This window comes from Cricetulus griseus, chromosome 4 (genome assembly GCF_003668045.3).
Source record: "Cricetulus griseus strain 17A/GY chromosome 4, alternate assembly CriGri-PICRH-1.0, whole genome shotgun sequence".
Classification (NCBI taxonomy): domain Eukaryota; kingdom Metazoa; phylum Chordata; class Mammalia; order Rodentia; family Cricetidae; genus Cricetulus; species Cricetulus griseus.
Genome location: NC_048597.1, coordinates 132,798,831 through 132,820,614, shown reverse-complemented (window position 1 = coordinate 132,820,614; position 21,784 = coordinate 132,798,831). Strand labels below are relative to the sequence as shown.

Sequence of the window (21,784 nt, the reverse complement as noted above, 5' to 3'; positions counted from 1 at the left end):
ACACACACACACACACACACACACACACACACACACACACATATATATATATATACATTATATATAAACATATATCGGCCTATTCTAATACATATGAGATTAAAGTACAGACGGTCGAGAAAGAAAAATCAGGAATTCAAAATCAGCCTCAACTTCACAATGGTAAATAAAACAGAAAATAATTTGCTCAATATTTTTCTTGCCTAGCCATACTTTCTCAAATCTTCACATTTGTCTCCTTTTCAAAAGCATAAAATAAAAGTTGAGTCGCACTTACGAACTTACAACAGCTATGGTTACCCCACACAAGATCAAGTCAGTCAACATTCCAACATAGGTCGGGGAGGGATTTTTGAGGCCCTACCAAAAAGGAAAGAGCTATTGGAAGTTTATGACAAGTGGTGGTAGGGGCAGTGTTCATCTTTCTTTTGTGGTTTGGGAATTGGTAGTTACACATGCCTAGATGGCCCTACACCCATGGACATGTGTGCCACACTAAGTGAAGTCAATGGGTTATAAAACAAACAAAAAAAAAACTGAGTACGTGTAGGAGATATGTAGGGGAGGATTTGGTAATGGGAATGAGAGGAGTTGAGGGTGTTCTTATAAGGATATAATTTATAAATGTATGGGAATGCCAAGTAAAATATTTTTAAAAACAAATTTTTGAGGTCATATTTTTTCTATTTTTTATTTAAATTAGAAACAAGATTGTTTTACATGTTGATCCCATGATTCCCCTGCTCTCCTTCCCCTGCTCCCCACTAACTCCCTATCCCATTCTCTTTCTGCTCCCAGGGAGGGTGAGTCTGTCATATCCTTTGGAGAAGGGCCTAGGCACTCCCCCGTGTGTCTAGGCTGAGAGAGTATCCCTCTATGTGGAATGGGCTCCCAAAGTCCATTCACATGCTAGGGATAAATACTGATCTACTACCAGAGGCCCCACAGATTGCCAAGGCCTCCTCACTGACAACCACATTCAGGGGGTCTGGATCAGTCCTATGCTGGTTTCCCAGCTATCAGTCTGGGGTCCATGAGCTCCCCCTTGTTCAGTTCAGCTGTTTCTGTGGGTTTCAACAGCCTGGTCTTGACCCCTTTGCTCATCACTCCTCCCTCTCTGTAAATGGATTCCTGGAGTTAAGTTCAGTGTTTAGCTGTGGGTCTCAGCTTCCATCAGCTGCTGGATGAAGGCTGGCATATAAGGTAGTCATCAATCTCATTATTGGCGGAGGGAATTTAAGGTAGCCTCTCCACTATTTCTTAGATTGTTAGTTTGTGTCATCCTTGCAGATCTTTGGACATTTCCCTAGTGCCAGATTTCTCTTTAAATCTATAATGGCTCCCTCTATCTCTTGGTCTCCGCTATTCTTCCCACAACTTAACCTTCCTGCTCCCTCATGTCCTCCTCTCCCCTTCTCTTCTCCTAGCTCCCTCTTCCCTCCCCCTGTAGAGAGACACCGTAACCATGCCTCCTAAGGGCTGGCTACAGGTGTGCCTGACCACGCCTGTCAGGGCGTGGTCAAGGTGAGGTCAGGATGATTCGTATTAGGTTCTTAAGGGACTGCAGGCACATTGGGGGGGTTCTCTCTGGCCTGTCTGCCTTGCTGCCCCTGGCACACTCTGGCTTGCATTTGGCTGGTGTTTATCTGAATAAAGATATCTTAACCTTACAGATCACGGATCATCAGCTCTCGTAGTACCTGGTGCCAAAGTGTGGCCCGAACTCAGCATCCTGAGATTAAGAGTCTCATGCTCTACCGACTGAACTAGCCGGATTGTGGATTGTAGGCTGATAATCATTTGCTCTATGTCTAAAATCCATATATGAGTGAGTACATACCATGTTTATCTTTTTTGTGAATGGGTTACCTCACTCAGGATGCTTACTTATGGTTCCATCCATTTGCCTTGGAATTTCAAGATTCCATTGTTTTTTTTTTTTTTTCCACTGAGTAGTACTCCATTGTGTAAATGTACCACATTTTCTCTATCCATTCTTCAGTTGAGGGGCATCTAGGTTGCTTCCAGTTTCTGTATATTACTAATAATGCTGCTATGAACATAGTTGAACAGATGTCCTTGTTGTATGAATGTGCTTCTTTTAGGTATATGCCTAAGAGAGGAGAATTGCTGATTTCCATTTTCTCAAGAAACTGTCATACTGATTTCCAAAGCGGCTGTACAAGTTGGCATTCCCACCAGCAGTGGAGTAGTGGTCCCCTTTCTCCACATCCTCTCCAGCATAAACTGCCATTGGTGTTTTTGATTTTAGCCATTCTGACAGGAGTAAGATGGTATCTCAGAGTTGTTTTGATTTGCATTTCCCTGATGGTTAAGGATGTTGAGCTCTTTCTTAAGTGTCTATCAGCCATTTTAGACTCCTCTATTGAGAACTGTCTATTTAGTTCTGTACCCCACTCTGTTATGATAAATCTTTCTGCTAAAGGGCCGCCTGAGCCCCACTGCCACGTGTGCGCTTTATGCCAACCACCCACCTGAGTTAGGGCCCAAATTAATACACAGAAACTTATATTAGGTTCAAAGCTGCTTGGCCAATGACTAGGACTTCTCATCTGCTAGCTCAGTCTTATCATAAATCTATATATGTTATAAGACTTATCTTTATAGAGGATGCCTTTCTCTGGCGCCCTCTCTTGCCGGTGGCTCACATCCTGCCGCTGGTGGAGGTGAAGGGGAAAGGGGTCACTTCCTCTTTCTCCTTGCTTATGAGTCTCCTTGCTATGTCACTTCCTGCCTGGATCACCACTTCTCTACTACATTTCCCAGAACCCTGTTTGACTCCTAGTCCTGTCTAACTTGCTGTTTCATTGGTCAAACAGTATTTTATTCAACAATCAATAAGATAAACATACACAGAAGTACTTTCCCCATCACCCCACTTTTTAATTGGATTATTTGGTGTTTTAGAGACTAGCTTCCTGAAACATAAATTAAAAGTTGCTCCACACAAGGATTCTCCTATACCAAAGAGCTGATAGGACAGGGCATCTTTTATATTTCTTTAATTTCATTGGGAAATGCTCTGAAACAGACCCTGTGGCAGTTTGAATGTAATTGGACTTCATAAACTCATAGGGAGTTATTAGGAGGTGTAGCTTTGTTCTAGTATGTGTAGTCTTTTTGAAGGCACTGTGTCACTATGGGGGTGGGCTGAGATCTCATATGCTCAAAATACAACCCAGAGATAGAGTTCACTTTGTGTTGCCTTCAGATCAAGATGTAGCCAGAACCATGTCATCTGCCTCAATACCACTGTGCTCACTGCCGTAATGAAAATGGATTGAATCTCTGAACTGCAAGCTGCCACCTCAATTAAATGTTTACCTTTATAAGAGTTGCTGTGCTCATGGCGTCTCCTTGGAGCAATAGAAACCCTAAAACAGACTCCAAAACTGAAGCCTACCCTGAGTTGGCTTGAGGAATGGTGACCCACTCTCTTTTGAGAAGTGGGTATATACTTGGGCAAATTTATTAAATTTATTACCATTTATTAAAGAAATTCCTATCTCTCAGCAATAATTATTGGATTGATTAGAGAATCAACTTTATGTATCTAATACATAGATACTTTTGTGAACATCTTGTTTATTTTGGCAGACCATGCACTCCTGAAAGCTGTACTCGGCTATATTATCCAAGGAGCACCTGAGAGTAAGACATAATCTGGCTGGTCCTCAGGAAGTTTTATTTGGTACAATAAAATCTCACCCTTCATACACAGATCTCTTGCAGTAGTAACCTTGTCTGGAATTAGGGGTAGGGTGGTGGTAAAAAGATGTTTGCCTTCATGAGCTTGGAATGTTCACCTTGATCTTTTACTTACTGTTCTAAAAATTATTACTCTTTTATAATGTTCGTGAACCAGGACTTTATAGTATTTGAGGTTGGATCACTGTTTTTCCCCATGGTGCAGCCTTCCCTGAGTGTTCTATGATATTTAGCTACTTAATACAGTTTATAGCTTTAATTTTATGACATTAACAGGTGTTCTTATCCCATTAAGCTAGAGCCATTTACCTAGAATGTCTCTAGAGTACCCTCAGAGTAAAATCTCCTTTGGTAAGAACTACTGATCTATCATGCATACGAAGTCAGAAAAAGGGACAAGTAGTAAAAAATAAAGTCAAGGGATGTCCAAACAATAGAAACCCCAAACCAGACACACTCAGATACTGGCCTCTAGTCAGGAATCCTTTCTGGAGAAGGGCTGAGCTTTAGAAACAATGCCGAAGTGTTACAGAATTAATGTGCCTTCCCAGTGAGAAATCACTCCAAAAATTTAAGAGATTAAGAAAGGAAACATTCTTTAATAGTAGCATGTGACTGGTTATGGCTAATACATAAAAGTAAATCATCCTTAAACAGGAAAATTTACCAGTATATATAGGTCTTAGGGTTCCACATTCCACACATCTCTTTTAGGTCTCCGTTCCATGATGAACAGAACAGTTTAAATAGAAATAGTGTCTGTAAGTATCCATGCAGCTTGGTCAGATGGGACATGTACACAGCAAAGCTATTTCCAGAATTAATTCTGAAATACATCACTATTACTGTTCTCTTTAAATAACTGGTAGCTGGTCATCTTGTCCACCTGACAGAATTGTGCTTTTCCTGAACGAGGGTATAATGGCAGAACAAGACTTAATAATATCCCGCACTGCCCTCTTAAGTTGTCCCTTAGAGGCATGCTCTATGATTTGGGGATAACTGAGAGTCAGACTTGCCTACTTATGGTTAATTGGAGGTCAATGTTAGTGAAAAATGTTGGGTGAGACATTTTCTTAGCAATTCCAAACTTTATGTTACAAACTCTTTTTTTTTTTACACTTTCTAAAAAGCCTGGTGAGTACAATACTTATCTTCCAGTCATACAGCGGCATCCTTTAGCTAAATTCTATTTTTTAAAAACAGTGTTTCCTAAACAAGAATTTTTCTCTTTATTGAAATTTTTTTCATAAAATATATCTAGATTACATTTTCCCTCCTAGTTCCTTCCCACTCCCTTCCCACATGAAACCACCCACTTTTGGTATTACATTAGAAAACAAACAGGCTTGAAAGGGATAATAATAATAAAGACATATAATAATATAAAAATAGTGGAATAGGACAAAACAAATGAAAAGAGCCCATGAAAAGGCACAAGAACACATACAGATTCAGAGATCCACTCATGCACACCCAGGAATCCCATAAAAATACAAAATTGGAAGCCATATATGTACCTGTGGAGTACAAAACAGAGAGAAAAATACAATTATTAAAAAAAAAGGGGGGGAAGGGAAGGAGGGACAGAGAAAGAAAGCAAAAGGCCAGAGAGGACATTGTGAGACAAAGAACTCTCAAAGATGTATCTGAGTCTGTTTTCTGTTTCAGAAGTATGCACTCAGCCAGTAGTTAGGTCATGTCAAATTATTCTCTTCTAGAAGTAAAGATAAATAAAAAAACATTCACTAAAGATCTTTTGCATCCCTTTACAAAGAATTTAAATTGTACAAAAGAAGGGGCCCTGGTCTCCTGGACAATTCTACCTACCTGCTTAGAATTACAAGCCAAGTTTTCTTCCACCCATTTCTAGGATAATCTATGTGGCAGTCTCCAAATTCTGGACTCCAATTATGTGTTTGTGCAGGTGTGCTTATTTTACCTGTGAGCAGTACTGGAGCATCATACGAATCTATGGGGTACATGAAAAAAGGGGGGATTAGTCTGCTGAGGTCTGTCTTTGATTCCTCACAGAAAAACATGATTTGAGATATTCCCAACAAAAGCCACCACAGAAGCATGATCTGCTTGTACTCAAGAAAATGATTGGCTGGCCAGGGAGCAGGGAGCAATGTGTGTGTGTGTGTGTGTGTGTGTGTGTGTGTGTGTGTGTGTGTGTGTGTGTGTATGTGTGTGTGTAATAGGCAAATCATAAAACATTTTGAGATTATCCTGATGGTAGTGATGGTTTTATGGGCATAGACATCTTGAAGATTACCAAATTATACACTTTAAATATACAAAATTTCTTATGTGCCAAAGTCTCAGTAAAACTATTCACTCACTTAGATTTTCACAATGTAAACAAAATGGTTTGTGGTATACTGAAAAAAAGAATAGATACCACAGGGCTTAGGGTAGACTGCTTACTGCATGTGTGAAACTTTTCCCAGCATTGTGTGATTGTGCATAGTGACATGGGCTTGTAACTTTAGCTCTTTTGAGGTAGAGGCAGAAGGATCAGAAGTTCAAGAACATCCTCTTCTCCTCAGCTACAGTTTGATTCCAGTCAGGGTCAGACAGAGGTGCCATTTAAAAAAAAATGTTCTCTTCATCTACACTACTTCCATTAAACTGAGTAGGTTTCATCCTGGAGTCAATCATGTGAGTGGAAGGCTCTAATGGGTGTGAACAAACTGACTTGAGGGAGCAGACATCTCAACAGTAGTGTAGCCTGTTATTTTTCTGTAGCCCTCACCAAAATGCCAAGATACCCAAGTCTGCACTAGCACACTGATATGGTGTGCAAGCTGCCCACCTCTCTTCGGCTTTCCCATATAGTCCTTCACTTCCTATTTCCTTCACTAATAGGATTTCTTTAAAGCCTCCCCATATCCCTGCATGAAGGATAGGCATACTTATTCAGTTATGTTTCTGTTTTTGGTTGGCTTTTTTCCTCAGTACTGGTGACTGAACTCACGGCCTCATGCATGCTAGGCAAGTGCTTTATACATGCATTCACCAGCAGTTTCTTTTTACTTTTAATAAGCCTTCTGCACACAATGTTTGCATCACTTCTCCATGTGTCTGACTGCCCCAAGTTCAACACCCCCTCTTTGGGGCTCTTGGCTTCTTCCTAGAATTAACTTGTTTATATCCTTGTTTCTAGCCTTCAGTCAGTTAAGGATAAGGCAATGTTTTATTGACCTTTCATTCCTCAAAGCTAAGTGTGAAGAATTTAACTGATATTCAATGTATGTTCATATTGAAGTCTCAAGAGAGCAGAAAAAGTTCTACTTTGGACTAGTTGGACTAATGTTACACAAGACAGATGGGCCATGCTGGAAAACTCTCAGAAATAATAATAATAAAAACCACAGCAAGACCAAATTGGCCTTTAATTAGAAGTTCCTCTCAGAGGGAACATGTAAGGTACTTTGTTTTGAGAATTGGCAGGGAAGGGCAATGAGATGCAAGAGCCTTGGGCCACTTAAGTGCCTATGAGAATTCATTAGCTCTGTCTGCCCTAACAGGGAGGAATTGGACACAAGGGAGAAGTTGTACTCCACTCCCAGGCCTCCTAATTAAACAAATGGCATAGTTTTTCTCAAAGCTGAGAAAGTATTTTCTTCCCTTAGGTCAAGCCTCTGGGATATACATCTTTCCCCTCTAACATTAGGCAAGAACCTGTAAGTGACTGTTATTTTTTCACTAATGAGCTTAAGTAAACTTTTGATAGAGGCCCACTAAATATTCAGCACTTTCATTCAGGGTGTTACAACTACATGTATTCAAGAACTGTGGTAGACTGTTGAGTGGAGAAGCAGGCATAAGGGACTCCTAACAAAAGACAAGGTTCAGAGCTGTGTTAAAACACCTGTACATACACTAGCCAAATGCTCCACTATCTGGGGGATGTTTAGAGCAACTGTGAACACCTGCTGCTCTCTCAATTTCAGCTAGTTGACGGTTTCTCCATCTCCTCCTGTGTAGAAGGTGAATCACTGTCTTGCAGGGATCTGGAATAGAGAAAAGATAACTCAAAAAAAGAGCCCGTTTGCTATTTTTACCATCACCTAGTCAAGAAAATGATCATGTTAGTGAAGATTGCTACAAAAGCTCAAGGTTAGAATTTGTCTATGAAAGTAGGTTTACATATTTATTTTATATGCTAACTAAATTCATTTCAAAATTGACCTTTATTCTAAAATAAAGGTCAGACAGCAATATGCAACTAAAAGACACCACATTGCTTAAAGAGAAAGATTTGTGTGGGGGGAGCAAAAATTAAGAACTGCAAGACCAATACAAAAAGTAGTGAAAACACTTGTGAGTGAAGCTCTGGGCTGGGGTGTCACTTGAGGGCACAGTACTTACCCAGGATGCCCACAGGCCTGGGTTCCATCTCTAGCACTGGAAAAAGGTAAAGAAATTATAGCTACAAGTGCTTTTAAAAAAAGTAAGTCAAGTTTTGACATGGTTAAGCAATCTTTTTTCAATTTCTCCAACACTAGAATGAAGCATATGACATATTACAAAGACAAATGGAATTGCTCTGCCATAGCAAAATAAATTCATATGCAACTATTCAGCAGGCATGACGAACCCTCTTCCTACCTGCTTTATTCTAAAGAACTAGAAAGCTGCAATGCAGTTATCTTCTGAGGATTTCTGTGTATGATTGTTTCCTGAAAAGGTCAGGCAGCCAAGAATATCTATTATCCATTAGCAGCAGTTTAACATACTAGACCTATCTATGTAAACTCTTACATTGCCTTTCCTTGGATTATTTACCATTATATTGCTACATACATCTACTTGTATTAACAAATTCAAAAGCGTAGTATAGATTCATGTACACATGCCTTTCATACTACTACAAAGGAAGGGCCTAGGAATGCCTGAAAAGGGCAGATATTATGACTAACACTTAGTTATTTGTAGTGGATTGGTTCCCCCAAACTCTATAAGTATGAAAATCTACAGAAGTTCATGTTCACTATTCAAAATTGGATAGTCTCTGTAAAAACATATGCAAGTTTTCCATTATATTTAAGTCATATGTAGATGATGTATATTGTATGTTTACAAGATTGCCATGTGAAAAGTAATTCTCTCAGTGACTTAAAATAAAGCAAATATATTACTTGTTATAATATAGTCTCTGAGTAGAAAATAAACCAAGTCTTGGTACTAAATTAGAAATGCTTGTTTTCTGCTACAAACACATAGAAATACCAGGTTGCCATGGCACGTAGCTATAATTTCAGTACTAGATGAAAGCAGAGGATGAATTCAGGGGAGTCTACAGCCCAGTATATTCACAACCAAATGCACAGTAAATACCTGATATTCCCCTCAAGGTTTTCTACAAAAGAGAAAGGCAGTATAACATGCAGAACTTTTCATACAGACCACCCAAGTATAACCCTGAGTAAGCACATGATTCTTCTTGACTACTGTATTTCAAGTTTCATACCCTGTCTTAGGATAAATGTATAAAGAATGTGTCACCTCTGTGTTAACTCTGGTGAAGAACAATACTGACACCTAATATATGGTGTGGACAAGGGCCTGAAACCAAGTGATAAGTCAAGGGCCCTCAAAAAGGTAAATGTAAACGAAACATAAGGTAGAAACTTGAACATTTACAGGACTAGCTTTCTAGCTCAGTGATAGAGCGCAAGTACGGGGCTACTGAGAAGGTACTATGAGTACCTCCAAACAACCAAAAGAGAAAAGTATCAACTAACAAACACACCACCAAATTCAGAGTTTAGTCCCTGTTCCTGTGATCATGTATCCTAAAAACACACTAAAAGTCTTGGGATGTGTTGAAATTGTTGCTGCTGCTTTTCCACGTAGCAAGGTCAAAGAGTTAAGTAACAGATTTTATGGAACAGTGTGAACACTCCCTTCACAGTGGGCGTCGGGTGTCAGCACAGACCTACCTAGCTGTCGATGGGTAGCTGAGAGACCTTCTATTAAGGTTCTTAAATAGGGTTACCAGATGACTGGTGGAATAAGAATGAATGAGAGGTGCGGGGTACTTGAGAGGATGAAGCTAAATGTCTCAGTCTGAAAAGTACAACCACAATTAATGGAAAACACTAGAGATATTTCCCACTTAGAAAAAGTGAAGATGCACACTGTCTCTGCTACCAGCAGTAGTAGCCAACACAGCTGGACAACAAAATCTGCAAGGGAAGAATGTTGGCAAACAGGTTATCCCAACAGTAATTTTTATGGAAAACCTCAATTAAAACATGAAAGAATGCAGTGAATGTTACACAATTAAGACATAGATTTAATTCTCATATGCACAAAGCACATATAAGCAATGGGAGATGAAACATCATTTATGATACAAACATTAAAGAAAACTAAGGAAAACTAGGCACTTCTTATTGGAGGTGGTAAAAAAGAAAGATTCTGGTAATTATTTCTTGACCTGGTGATTACATGGGTTGTTCATGTATAATGATTAACTCAGCTGCACTCTTTGGAACTGAATGCTTTCTGTGTGATTTATAAAACTTGTTTTAAAATATACATAGTGTCTTTTACAATATCACTATGGAAATGACTTGGCAGAACTGGGGAATTTGTTCTATTCATACCAGGCCTTGTCTGCTGAGCAACTGTATCAAGAGTAGTACTCAATAATTTTGAAATGCCAAGGAATCTGTTCTTCAGATTGCAAGGTACATAGTTACATCTCTGTTCAAGCATTTCCTTTTGGGAACCTGTTTCCCATGCTGGATTACCTTCCCCAGTCTTGATGCAAGGGGAGGATCTCTGTCCTGTCTCAACTGGATGTGCCATGCTTTGTTCAAGCCATTGGGAGACCTGCCCCTTTCTGAATGGAGATGGAGGAGGAGTAGAAGGGGACAAGGAGGAGAGGAAACTGCGGTAGGTATGTAAAATAAATGAAGAAAATGTTATTTAAATAAAATAAAATACATAAAAAGATTGTCTAATAATCTCAAGTGCTACTTAAGCTCCATATTTTCTCAAAGCACCATACTTAACATTTTCCTTTTAGCTGTTGTTACCTGATATACAACAACAAATGCATCAGATGCTCTGACACCAACTAGAAGGAAAGCCTCACCACAGTAAGAAATTTGAGTCACTGCTTTCAGTCTTAGGTATTAAAGAATAATGCTGTTCTAAAAGAGGCACTGGGATTTAAATCCTAAGAAGTCCTTGTCAATAAGCAGGTTTTAGACAAACTAAACTCTCATGTCAGATGCCATACATGTGAAATAGAAATGCTGACAATACTTACTTCCTGGGCGTTTTATGAAAATTGATACCTACGAGGTCCAGTTAGATTAAATTTATAATGGAAATACTAGGACTTCACCCCACTGTTGAGAGAATCTGGGTCCAGTAATGGAATGACTTAACTTCTGACTGTAACCTGAAGTTCGTCTATATACAACTATAAAAAGAATAGCACAACAATGTTGAAATGTCACATGAATAGTTGACTTAAAGTATTTAAAAATCTATATCTAATAATTCCAAGAATACTCACTAAAACCTTAATTAAAGGTATCAGTGATCAACTTTCCAGAGAAAGGGGTATGGTTTCTGGACAGCATCCAACAGGGTAGGAAATTCACTTCCAACCAGTAAACAAATATCCAATCCCATTGTAAATTTGTAATCAACTTTATTGTTTTCTCAGGTGATATAAAGTCTAGATGTAATGAATCAAGCACCAATGTAAACTTGCAATAGTCACAGTATAGATGGGATTACTGTGACTTCTCTAGAGTGTCCTCTTCTGACTGTGGTCTTCATCTTCAGGGTCACACAATCAATTAAAAAAAATTCAGACTTTTTTTCCAAAAGCTTTTTGTCAGAAAGCCACACAAAAACCCCTGTTTATTAATCAATGTCCAGGGTCATAGAATGTAGAGAATACTAGTTGCATGAAAAACTGCAAAAGACTTCCTAAAGTAGCACCATTTACTAATCAAATAAAAACATGATTCTTCTGCTATAGGAGTATAAAATGGATACTGGGGAAGCAACTAGAGATCTTTGTTATTCTTTTGGACAGATAGCCACAAGCAACCAAAAGATCTACATTAGGAAGCTTCATGCTTTGACCATAATGCATTTGACATAGTTACCAAAAAACCCCACATTATCCAGTGCATAGCATCACACAATTCTAAATGCATCAATGGTCAGGTTAAGTTTCCCAAAGGGAAATTAAGATAGGAACAAAGCTATTGTAAAAAATACTATGTACATATCGTTTGTAGTGGGGCCTAAGACTTATTCAGAGGACCATGACCCTAAAAATTAAAAAGGACAAGGAAACTAAAGAGCTTGATTCTGTTGTCATTGAGAAAGACTTGTAAATAAAATCCTACATTCATACACAAGGAGACTGTGGCTAAAAGCATTTTCACATAGGCTTATCAGCTGTGTATGGTTTCACACATTTTCAGGAAAAACAGAATTGCATTCTTTTTTCTGTTAAAAAGCTGCAAAAAATTTCTCCTAATGTGAGTGTTCATAGAGACCATAATAATAAAGGAATGAATAATATTATTCTCAAAGTCAGCATGATTATATAGTACACATAATTCTCTGACACTGTGTATTGTAGGTTACTTGGTAGCTTCTCTAATGTCACTTTCCTATATACCTGCAGTACCTCTCTCCCCATTCTCAAAACCTAAAATCATTTCAGACACTGACAAATGCCCTGGAGAGTAAAACTGCCCCAGGTTGAGAACCAACGCTGCCTGAAAAAGATCTTTACAGACAGTTGTAGGTCAAAAGCATCTTGCTTGTGAGATAACAACAATAAATAACTGGCCAGTTTGCTTGCCTCTTTTTATTGACTTTTCCCTGTTTCTCACCTCTGAGATTTTTCTCTTTACTCTGATTTCTCATACGAGAAAATATTTCCCTAATCACTGAACTGATAAAGATTTAGTCTGGAGTGTCCGCAAACTCTTGTTAATTTTATTATTAAATGCCCAAGCTGAAGACTCTCTCCCTAAGTTCTTGTGTGTTTAAGAGCATGAAGTATGCTCAACATTTCTTGATACTCAACACAAAACTTTTTTCATTCTGTTTTTTTACAGAGACCCCCATGGGGTGAATACCAACTCAAGTCTTCTAAATCTTTGCACAAACTGCATTTCCCCCAAGTTCCATGTGATCTTTTGTGTTCCATATGTGGAGAGTTCATGAAAGATTTGTGACTTCTTAAATCTGCCAGGTTTCCTTTGCATCTGAGTACTCACTGAAGCCTTTTCCACATGGATGGGCCCAAACGTTTCTCTCCCCGGTGGGTTTTCACGTGACTCCTAAGGGACGAATGGTCACTGAAGGCTTTTCCACACACAAGACATTCATAGGGCTTTTCCCCAGTGTGGATCCTCCGGTGTACATTAAGGTTGGAACCTATGCTGAAGGCTTTTCCACAATGGTCACACTCATATGGCTTCTCTCCTGTGTGGCTTCTCATGTGTGTCTTCAGGCTGGATTGGTTCCTGAAGGCTTTTCCGCACTGCCGACATTCCACACACTTCTTGACAAGATGGACGCTCATGTGCCTCCTTCGTGACAGGTAATCGCCGAAGACCTTCCCACAGGAAGTGCATTCATAGCGTCTTTCTTGAGTGTGTATCTTTCTGTGTGCAGTGAGGTTGGAACTTGCACTGAAGGCTTTCCCACAGAGATCGCAGCCATAAGGTTTCTCCCCAGTGTGAGAGTTCATGTGTGTCTTCAGGATAGACTCGTTTCGGAAGGTTTTCCCACACTGGCAGCACTCAACCGGTTTCTTCACAGTGTGCATCCTCATGTGTTTCCTCCTTGACAGGAGGTCACTGAAGGACTTGCCACATTCTTTGCACTCATAGGTTTTCTCCACCATGTGGTTCTTCTTATGCAAATTGAAGTTGGACTTCCACCGGAAAGCTTTGCCACACTGTGTACACTCGTAAGGCTTTTCCCCAGTATGGTTCCGGATGTGCTCCTTAAGGTGAGAGGGGTTTTGGAAGGCCTTTCCACAGTCCTGGCACTCATAGGGCCTCTCTCCAGTGTGTGTCCGTTTATGGGCTATGAGGTGGCAGCTCCTGCCATAGGCTTTGCCACACTCATCACATTTGTAGGGTCTTTCCCCAGTGTGAACTCGCATGTGGATCTTCAGAGCAGAGAGGGTCCGGAAGGCGTTACCACACTGACTGCAGTCAAAGGGTTTCTCTTTCAGGTGAGTTCTAGCATGGCTCCTTAGAGCTGAGGGGTCGTTGAAGGCTTTGCCACAGTTGCTGCACTCGTAAGGCTTCTCCCCAGTGTGAATCCTACTATGCCTTGTGAGAGAAGCACTGGTAGTGAAGGCTTTCTGGCACTGGTGACATTCATGCATTTTTCTCCCATCATACATGCTCAGGTGCTGAGTCAGGTGAGTCCTGTTCTTGAAAGCAACTCCACAGCTGTGGCGGTGACAGGGCCTCTTGCTTGTGGGTCTTCCTACTGGCTGAGTAAGGTGAGGGCCAATACTGAAGACTTCAAATAAATGGGTGAATTCAGAAGATTTTTCCAAAAGATGAGATTTTTCCTGTTGGTTAAGACATGAGAGCTGACTTTGGCATTTATAACACCCCGTATTTTATGTTTTTGGTGCTGATGGTTGAACTGAAGGCCTGGTAAATACACAGCATGGGATTTAGCATTAGTCTACAGACCCAACCTCTTTATATATTAGCTCTGAATAAATTAGCAACAATAGAAGCACATTGCTATGACTGTGTTAAATAGTTTTATGTCAACTTGATACAAGCTAAAGTCATCTAAGAGGAGGGAACCTCAATTAAGAAAATGCTTCCATAAGATGGGGTTGTAGCCAAGCCTATAGGGAATTTTCCTAATTAGTGATTAATGGGGGAGAGCCCAGGCCATTTTAAGTGTCCGAAACCCTGGGTTGGTGGTCCTGGGTTCTATAAGAAAGCAGGTTGAGCAAGTCTTTGGGAACAAGCCAGTAAACCTCTGCCATTAGTTCCTGTCTCCATGTTCCTGTCCTAACAGAAGAATTTTGAGTACCAGGCTAGCCTGGGTTATAAAACAAAATCTTGACTTAGCTAAAAATAAATAAATAGATAAACAAATAAATAAATAAATAAATAAATAAATGCAGAAAATGTGGCTACTGTGCCATAAAGCTTCATATAGTGTAGTACACTATAATGCTTTTCTCCATGGAAACTTTGTTAACTGTTTAAAACCAAATTAAGCTTCATCACACATTATAGAAATATTTACTCATCTAAACTCTAAAAAAGAAAGTCTATGGCTAGATTTGGGATCCTACTCAAATGGACAATGCAGTGGGTCTTATTTCAGTCTTAATGGACTCCAGATCAAGATTTTGGCAACCCCAGTCCCAAACTATTTAAAGACAAAAATAACTATGTAAATACTGAACACACACAAAACTGTTGTCATCATTATCTAAACAATACAATAGTAAAGTTATTTAAATATTTTACATACCATACTGTATTAGTATTATAGGCAATCTAACAATAATGTAGAACATATACCAAGATATGTACAGTCCTACGCAGTCAAGGCAAAGTGACATTTTATACAAAGAAACTAAGCACTCTTAGAGCTTGGTGTCCACAGGGAGCTCACTGGAACCAGCTCATTGGAACTCAGGTTTTCTCTAGAGTAGGTCACTTGACTGGTTCTTCAGTCAGCTGACTAGTGACTGCCTTGGCCTTCTCCAGAAAGACAAAAAGATACAGCCTAAGGAAATCTTACCAATTGCACTCCATTAGATGCTTCCTCCCCCAAAATATCGTCCATAACTATGGACCACTTGGCTTTAGATGGAGTTCCCCAATCTGAAAGAAACAACCGGGAAATCTGACTCATTCAAAAACAAAGTGAAAAGATGGGAATGAAAAGTAGACTTCTTTATAAATTCTAATGATATACATGAAAGGCAAGGGGAAAGGGAGGAACATACAAATGAATAAAATGATAGTAAATGTCAAACTACAGATCAAAAGGTTCATGGGTCTTAAGACAAAGAACACTTCCATATTTCCTAGTTAACATTATTGAATGTACTTGTACATTGATGATTTGAATGTATTTGTTCAAGAGTCCATGTTTTAGAGAGCTGACCTTGGTATAGTGACACTAAAGTGGCAGAACCTTTAAAGGATAGGGCCTATTGTGAGATAAATAGGTCACTGATCACACTGTTCTTAAGTGGAATCAGTGTTGGTCTTAGAAAGTTAGCTACATCTTGTAAGAGAAGGCTGTTTCCTAAAGGCAGGTATGGTAACCCATGCATATGAACCCCAGCATTCAGGAGGCTGGGGAAGGAAAATCAAGAGTTCAAGGCCAACTTGGACTTGGGAAAAAAAGAAAGACACAAACATTGGACAGTTATATAACAACATTGATCTCTCCTACCTGCTTCCTATTTCACCTTGTGACATTAGTTTTCAAAATGGTTATGCTACCATGCTGTCATGGATAATCTTCATTATTAACTTACCTAGACTTAGTCTGACCATGGAAACATAGCCTGGGTATATGTATGTATGTGATTCTAAGAAAACTTTAACTGAAGAGGGGGAAGACCCACCCTAAATGTGGGCTGCAGTGTCCCACAGGCTGGGTGGAGGCACTGACTGAATAAAAAGGACAAAATGACCTGAGCATCTCTGTCTCTCTCTCTGTCTCTCTGTCTCTCTGTCTCTCTCTCTCTCTCTCTCTCTCTCTCTCTCTCTCTCTCTCTCTCTCTCTCCCTCTCCTTTCCTCTCTACTTCTAGAAGTGATCAGTCACTTCAACTCCTGCTGCCAGGTCATTCCTGCCATGAGGGGACTGCACCTTGAAACTGTGACCAAATAAACTCTTTGTCCCTTAAATTGATTGTGCCTGCTATACAAATGCAGTCTGTCACGTTATGACACAGGTGGCACCAGGATGATGGCACCATGTTCCTGAACTGAACAGGAAAAAAACAACATATACTGTCCACTCTAATCACTGAAAAGAGCTGATAGCCAAAATCGTATCTTTGTGTCTGGTGTTGACTCACCAGGAGAAGCACCCAGTTGCATGCCTCTCTCCTCCATTCTCAGCTCCTCTTCTCGCTCCAGGTGTGAGATGAGGCTGGGTTTGCCAACCTGATACCCTGCTCATGGGGAAAGACACATGTTGAAGGAGGACCACACAGAGAATAACCCATCCATTAGACTGGGGTCAACAATTTGGTCTTCAGGGTTTTCTGAAGGTGAACAAAGCTAACATAGGAGCAGCAAAATGATGGTGTCACATTTCTAAGGAACACAGTAAAAATCTTCCATAAAAACCAAACCCAAACATACTCATACATTTTGGCATCCAAAAGAATATGGATTTTTTTTTTTTTTTTTTTTTTTGCTGGTTTCCAATGTTAGGAATGGAAACCAAGGCCTTACATTATCTCCCATTGAGCTATACCCCTGGACAAAAATGTAAATTGTTCTTTTTCCTTTTTATATTTTTATCATTTATTATTTTTTTATTTAATTTTTACAAAATTATAATTTCACTTGTCAATCCCTTCTCCCTCTCCCCCCCAACCTTCCACCAACCCCCACCCTCCTTCCCCCTCTGCTTCCCATAGAGGGTAGGGCCCTCCACAGGGGCTCCCCAAATACTACATCATCCTGGGCCGGGCCTAGGCCCTCCCCTATGTGTCCAGGTTGAGAGAGCATCCCTTCACATGGGATGAAAGAATGGAGATTTTTAAAAATAAATTTTTATAATTTTAAATTTTGTTAATTTTAATAAATTAGTTTTTCTGCATGTGTGCTTGCCCATGTTCAGAGGACAAATGAGGTCATTGGGCATTCTAATCTATCAATCTCCTTCATTCCCTGAAGAAATCGTTCCTCACTGAACTTGAAGTTAGGCTGCTGTCCAATAATTTCCAGCAATTATACTGTCTCTACCTCCCACATCTCTGGAATTTACAGATGTTATCTGCAATGACATGCAGCTTTGCATGTAATTGCTAAGAATTTGAACTCAGGTCATAATAATATACAGTAAATCTCCTTACTCACTGACCCTTCTCTGTCAACAAGAATGGGGACCCCTTACCTTAGAAATTTAGGGTTAAGCTCAGTAACATACTTGAAAGCATCCAAGCTCAAAGTGGACAGGTCATATTACCAGAGAACCTATGTGGGTGAGTACCGATGCTGCTTGTTCTTAGCTTTGTTCCAAACCCATCTATGTCTGGGGTCAAACCAACTACTAAAGTATCTTATCCCTAAACTGATGAGGGAATGATGATAGCCTTACCTAGTGAAGTCAGGATGCTATAATTTTCCAGCATTACATCTTTGTATAGTTTTCTCTGGGAAGAATCCAGCAGGGGCCACTCTTTCTCAGTAAAATCCACAGCAATATCTTGGAATGTCACAGACTCCTGGAACACCATACACATTTGAGGTCAGTGAAAAACCAGCTCACAGCAAGACAACCGAAGTAGAACATGGGCATGAGAAATCTGATTTCAAGTTAATGGTCTGCTGAAGGTTTTGGTATCTGTGTTGGAAGACTATTCCCAGACAGTGTCTATTCCCTTTGAGGAGATCTTAACTTGTCTCACTACTTCAAATACAAATGACAAGCAGAACATCGCTTTCCACTTCTAGGGTGGCTGAGAGCTTGCAGCTTTAGTTCCTTTCGGTTTCACAGTCGATTCTGAGCACTATGCAAACATGAGAGGAGCACTTGCTACAGAGATCACATCTCTAACTTCCTCAATGATGATTACAGCCATCCAACTTCCTTGTTGACCTGGATGAGCATATAAAAGAATTTCCACATGCAATGGTGGTGGTGAGGGTATCCTAAAATGTACCTGTCCCACCCTTGGACCTTGAGATCTTATGTACCTGAGAAGAAACACAAGTTGGTGTATCCGGCTCTGGAGCACAGCAAGCAAACAAACCCAAATTCTGCTGACAGGAATGGTATTTTGAAGGAAGAGGGAATTCTGATTTCTGGCTATCTGCAGAGCCCTGAGATGTTATAGCTAAGACAAGAAAATAAAATCCTTGAGATTCATCTGTCCCCTCTCAGTAGGCATACTCAAATCTCTCTCTCTCACACACACAACCTACCCCACCCCCACACCCCTCTGCTTATTTACAAACAAGGACAGAGAAGAGGGTGTTGATGATATACAACCACTGGCAACAATTATCCTGCATACCACTTGCTTACGTCCATGTGACTTCAGGGTTTTTTTTTTTTTTTTTAAGTTTAGCACCTTTGCATAAATATAATGACTTATTTTAGGGAAGAAACCCATGTTTAAACATAATATTTATTTATGCTTCAAAGTTATATACAGAGCTGGAGATCCTTTTGGGAACTTTTGGACACAGCTATTTTGACTGCAGCCTGTCACTTGAGGTAAGGTATAGAATTTTCTACAAGTGGCATCACAAAATTTCAGATTAGGGATTTTCAGATTAGGGATATTCAACCTCTATGTAGTCTCATTTTCTAAGTGAGGAAACTGAAGTGCCAAGAGGTAAAGCTGTTGCCTTTCTGAGATTTATCAAAACAATAGATCACATAAGGTTAATTTTCACCTTTACCTTCTTCACTATATATGTCAACTATATGCATGCTCTTCTTTGTTCCAAACCTACACATGCCCACATGAACTACCATCTCACTCAGCGCACCCATCCTGGCTCAACAGCTTACACATACATATCTTCTCCATCTTAGGCATGGCAGGCATTGCTCATTTACTGAGGGCAAGAACAAAAGAACTTACCAACTGTGGGAGACAGACCAAGAGTAGCCATCCTTTGTGGGCACAGGCAACCTTAGCTGAACGTAGGAGTATATGAAGAGGCACTGCTTTTCGAAGCTGACAACTGGGACTTCAAAGGCTGTCTCTCTTATTTAGTGAGGAGAACTCTGAAATTTGTTTCTTGTCATTTCCTCTTGACCCATAAGCTGTCTGATAATGGGTTAACAACATGCTAAATAAAGAGAAATTCAAAGCATTTCCATCAACATCAGGAACAAGACAAGACTGCCCACTCTCTCAATACCTATTCAATATACTACTGGAAGTTGTAGCTAGAACAATAAGACAACTGAAGGAGATCAAGGGAATACAAACAGGAAAAGAAGAAGTTGAAAGATTTTTAACCACAGATGATGTGATTTTATATATATATATATATATATATGACCCTAAAAAGTCCACCAGGAAATTCCTACAGCTGATAAACACTTTTAGTAAAGTTGTGGAAACAAAATTATTATACAACAATCACAAGCCGATCTATGCACAAATACAAATGCACTATGAAATCAGGGAAACAACATCTTTTACAACAGCATATATATGCTCTATAATATATATATGCTATATAATACATATGTATATATATTGGATTCTGAATATAAAATATCCTGAATAATAAAAGACTTGCTGGAGGTATCACCATCCTCAATTCTCAAATTGTGCTACAGAACTAGCATAATAAAAACAGCATGGTTTGCCAATAAAAAGACACATTGATAAATGGAAACACATTTAACACCCAGACAAGTCCACACACCAATAGACACCTGATTTTTGATTAAAAAAAAAAAAAAGCCAGAAATATACTTTAGAAAAAAAAAAAAGATAGCATCTTCAACAAATAGTGCTGGTCAAACAGGATAGCTGCATGTAGAGGAATCCAAATAGATCCATACTTTCCATCTTGCACAAAACTTAACTCCAAATGGATCAAAGACCTCAACATAAGGCCAGATACACTGAATCTGATAGAAGAGAATGTGGGGAATAGTTTTGTATGCACAGCACAGAAGAAGACTTTCTAAACAGAACAACAGCAGAAGCATAAGAATCATTAACAAATGGGACCTCATGAAACTGGAAAGCTTCTGTATGACACACACACACACACACACACACACACACACACACACACACACACACACACACACACACACATAAAATCACAGGAATTAGACACCATCATTTGGAGAGAGTAGCAGTCTACACATTGGAAAAGATTTTTACCAACTGCACTTCTGACAGAGAGATAATATATAAAAGAACTAAAAACAAAACTGCACATCATGAAAACAAATTTAAAAATGGGATACTGATCTACACAGAATATGTATTCTCAAAAAGGACACAAAAATGGCTGAGAAGCCTTTAAAGAATGTTCAAGTCATCAGGGAAATGCAAATCAATATAACTTTGAGATTTCATCATATAGTAGCCAGAATGGCCAAGATTGCTAAAACAAATGACTGTTCATGCTGGTGAGGATGTGGAGTAAGGGGAACTCTCATCTATTACTGGTAGGAATGCAAGCTTGTACAGCTATAATTGTAATAGATTCAGTTCCTCAGGAAGCTGGGAATACATCTATCTCAAGATCCATTTATACTACTCTTGGGCATATACTCAAAGGACGCTTCATCCTGTTATAGAGACATGTATTCAACCATGTTCATTTCTGCTCTAGTCGTAATAGCCAGAAACTGAAATGGCATAGATGTCCCTCAACAGAAGTATAAACAAAGGAAGCATAGTACATTTACATTATGGAATACTGCTCAGTTGGTTAAAAAAAAATAATGAAATTTGCAGGTAACTGGAGTTAGAACAAGTCATTACAAGTGAGGTAACCTAGACCCAAAAAGACAAATATGGTATGTACTCCTTTATATGTATATATTAGCTGTTAAATCCTCAAAAAGCAGGCTACAATCCACAATGCACATATGCACAGAGTTTAAGTATGAAGGGAAGGGTATGGATCTCCCCAAATAGGAAAAATAGAATAGACAGTCATGAATGGATTGGGGGTAGGACTAGAACAGGAGGATCAAATGGTGAGGGGGGGAGGGAAGAAGGGTGAAGGAGGAAATAGGAAGGACAGTTTATAGGCCATTCAAAGGGTTGCATGGTAACCCAAAACAGTAGAAGGTTTCTGAAATATGTAAACATAT

At 39.4% G+C, this 21,784-nt stretch overlaps 1 protein-coding gene across 2 annotated transcripts in view; it reads right to left on the bottom strand.

Moving 5' to 3' along the window:
• Positions 1-11,390: 11,390 nt before the first annotated feature.
• The window catches only part of Znf317 (zinc finger protein 317), a 31,685-nt gene continuing 21,291 nt past the window's right edge, over positions 11,391-21,784 (bottom strand). The window contains exons 4-9 of one of the 2 annotated variants that reach the window (XM_027411416.2): positions 19,572-19,782; positions 18,676-18,815; positions 18,077-18,203; positions 16,824-16,919; positions 15,529-15,611; positions 11,391-14,323 (exon numbers count right to left, since the gene is read on the bottom strand). In XM_027411416.2, coding sequence (XP_027267217.1) covers positions 13,004-14,323; positions 15,529-15,611; positions 16,824-16,919; positions 18,077-18,203; positions 18,676-18,815; positions 19,572-19,602 — 1,797 coding nt within the window. In that variant the 5' untranslated portion in view covers positions 19,603-19,782 and the 3' untranslated portion in view covers positions 11,391-13,003. Of the gene's footprint in view, positions 14,324-15,528; positions 15,612-16,823; positions 16,920-18,076; positions 18,204-18,377; positions 18,578-18,675; positions 18,817-19,571; positions 19,783-21,784 lie in introns of those variants that run through there. The other variant, XM_027411417.2, reaches the window with a different exon arrangement.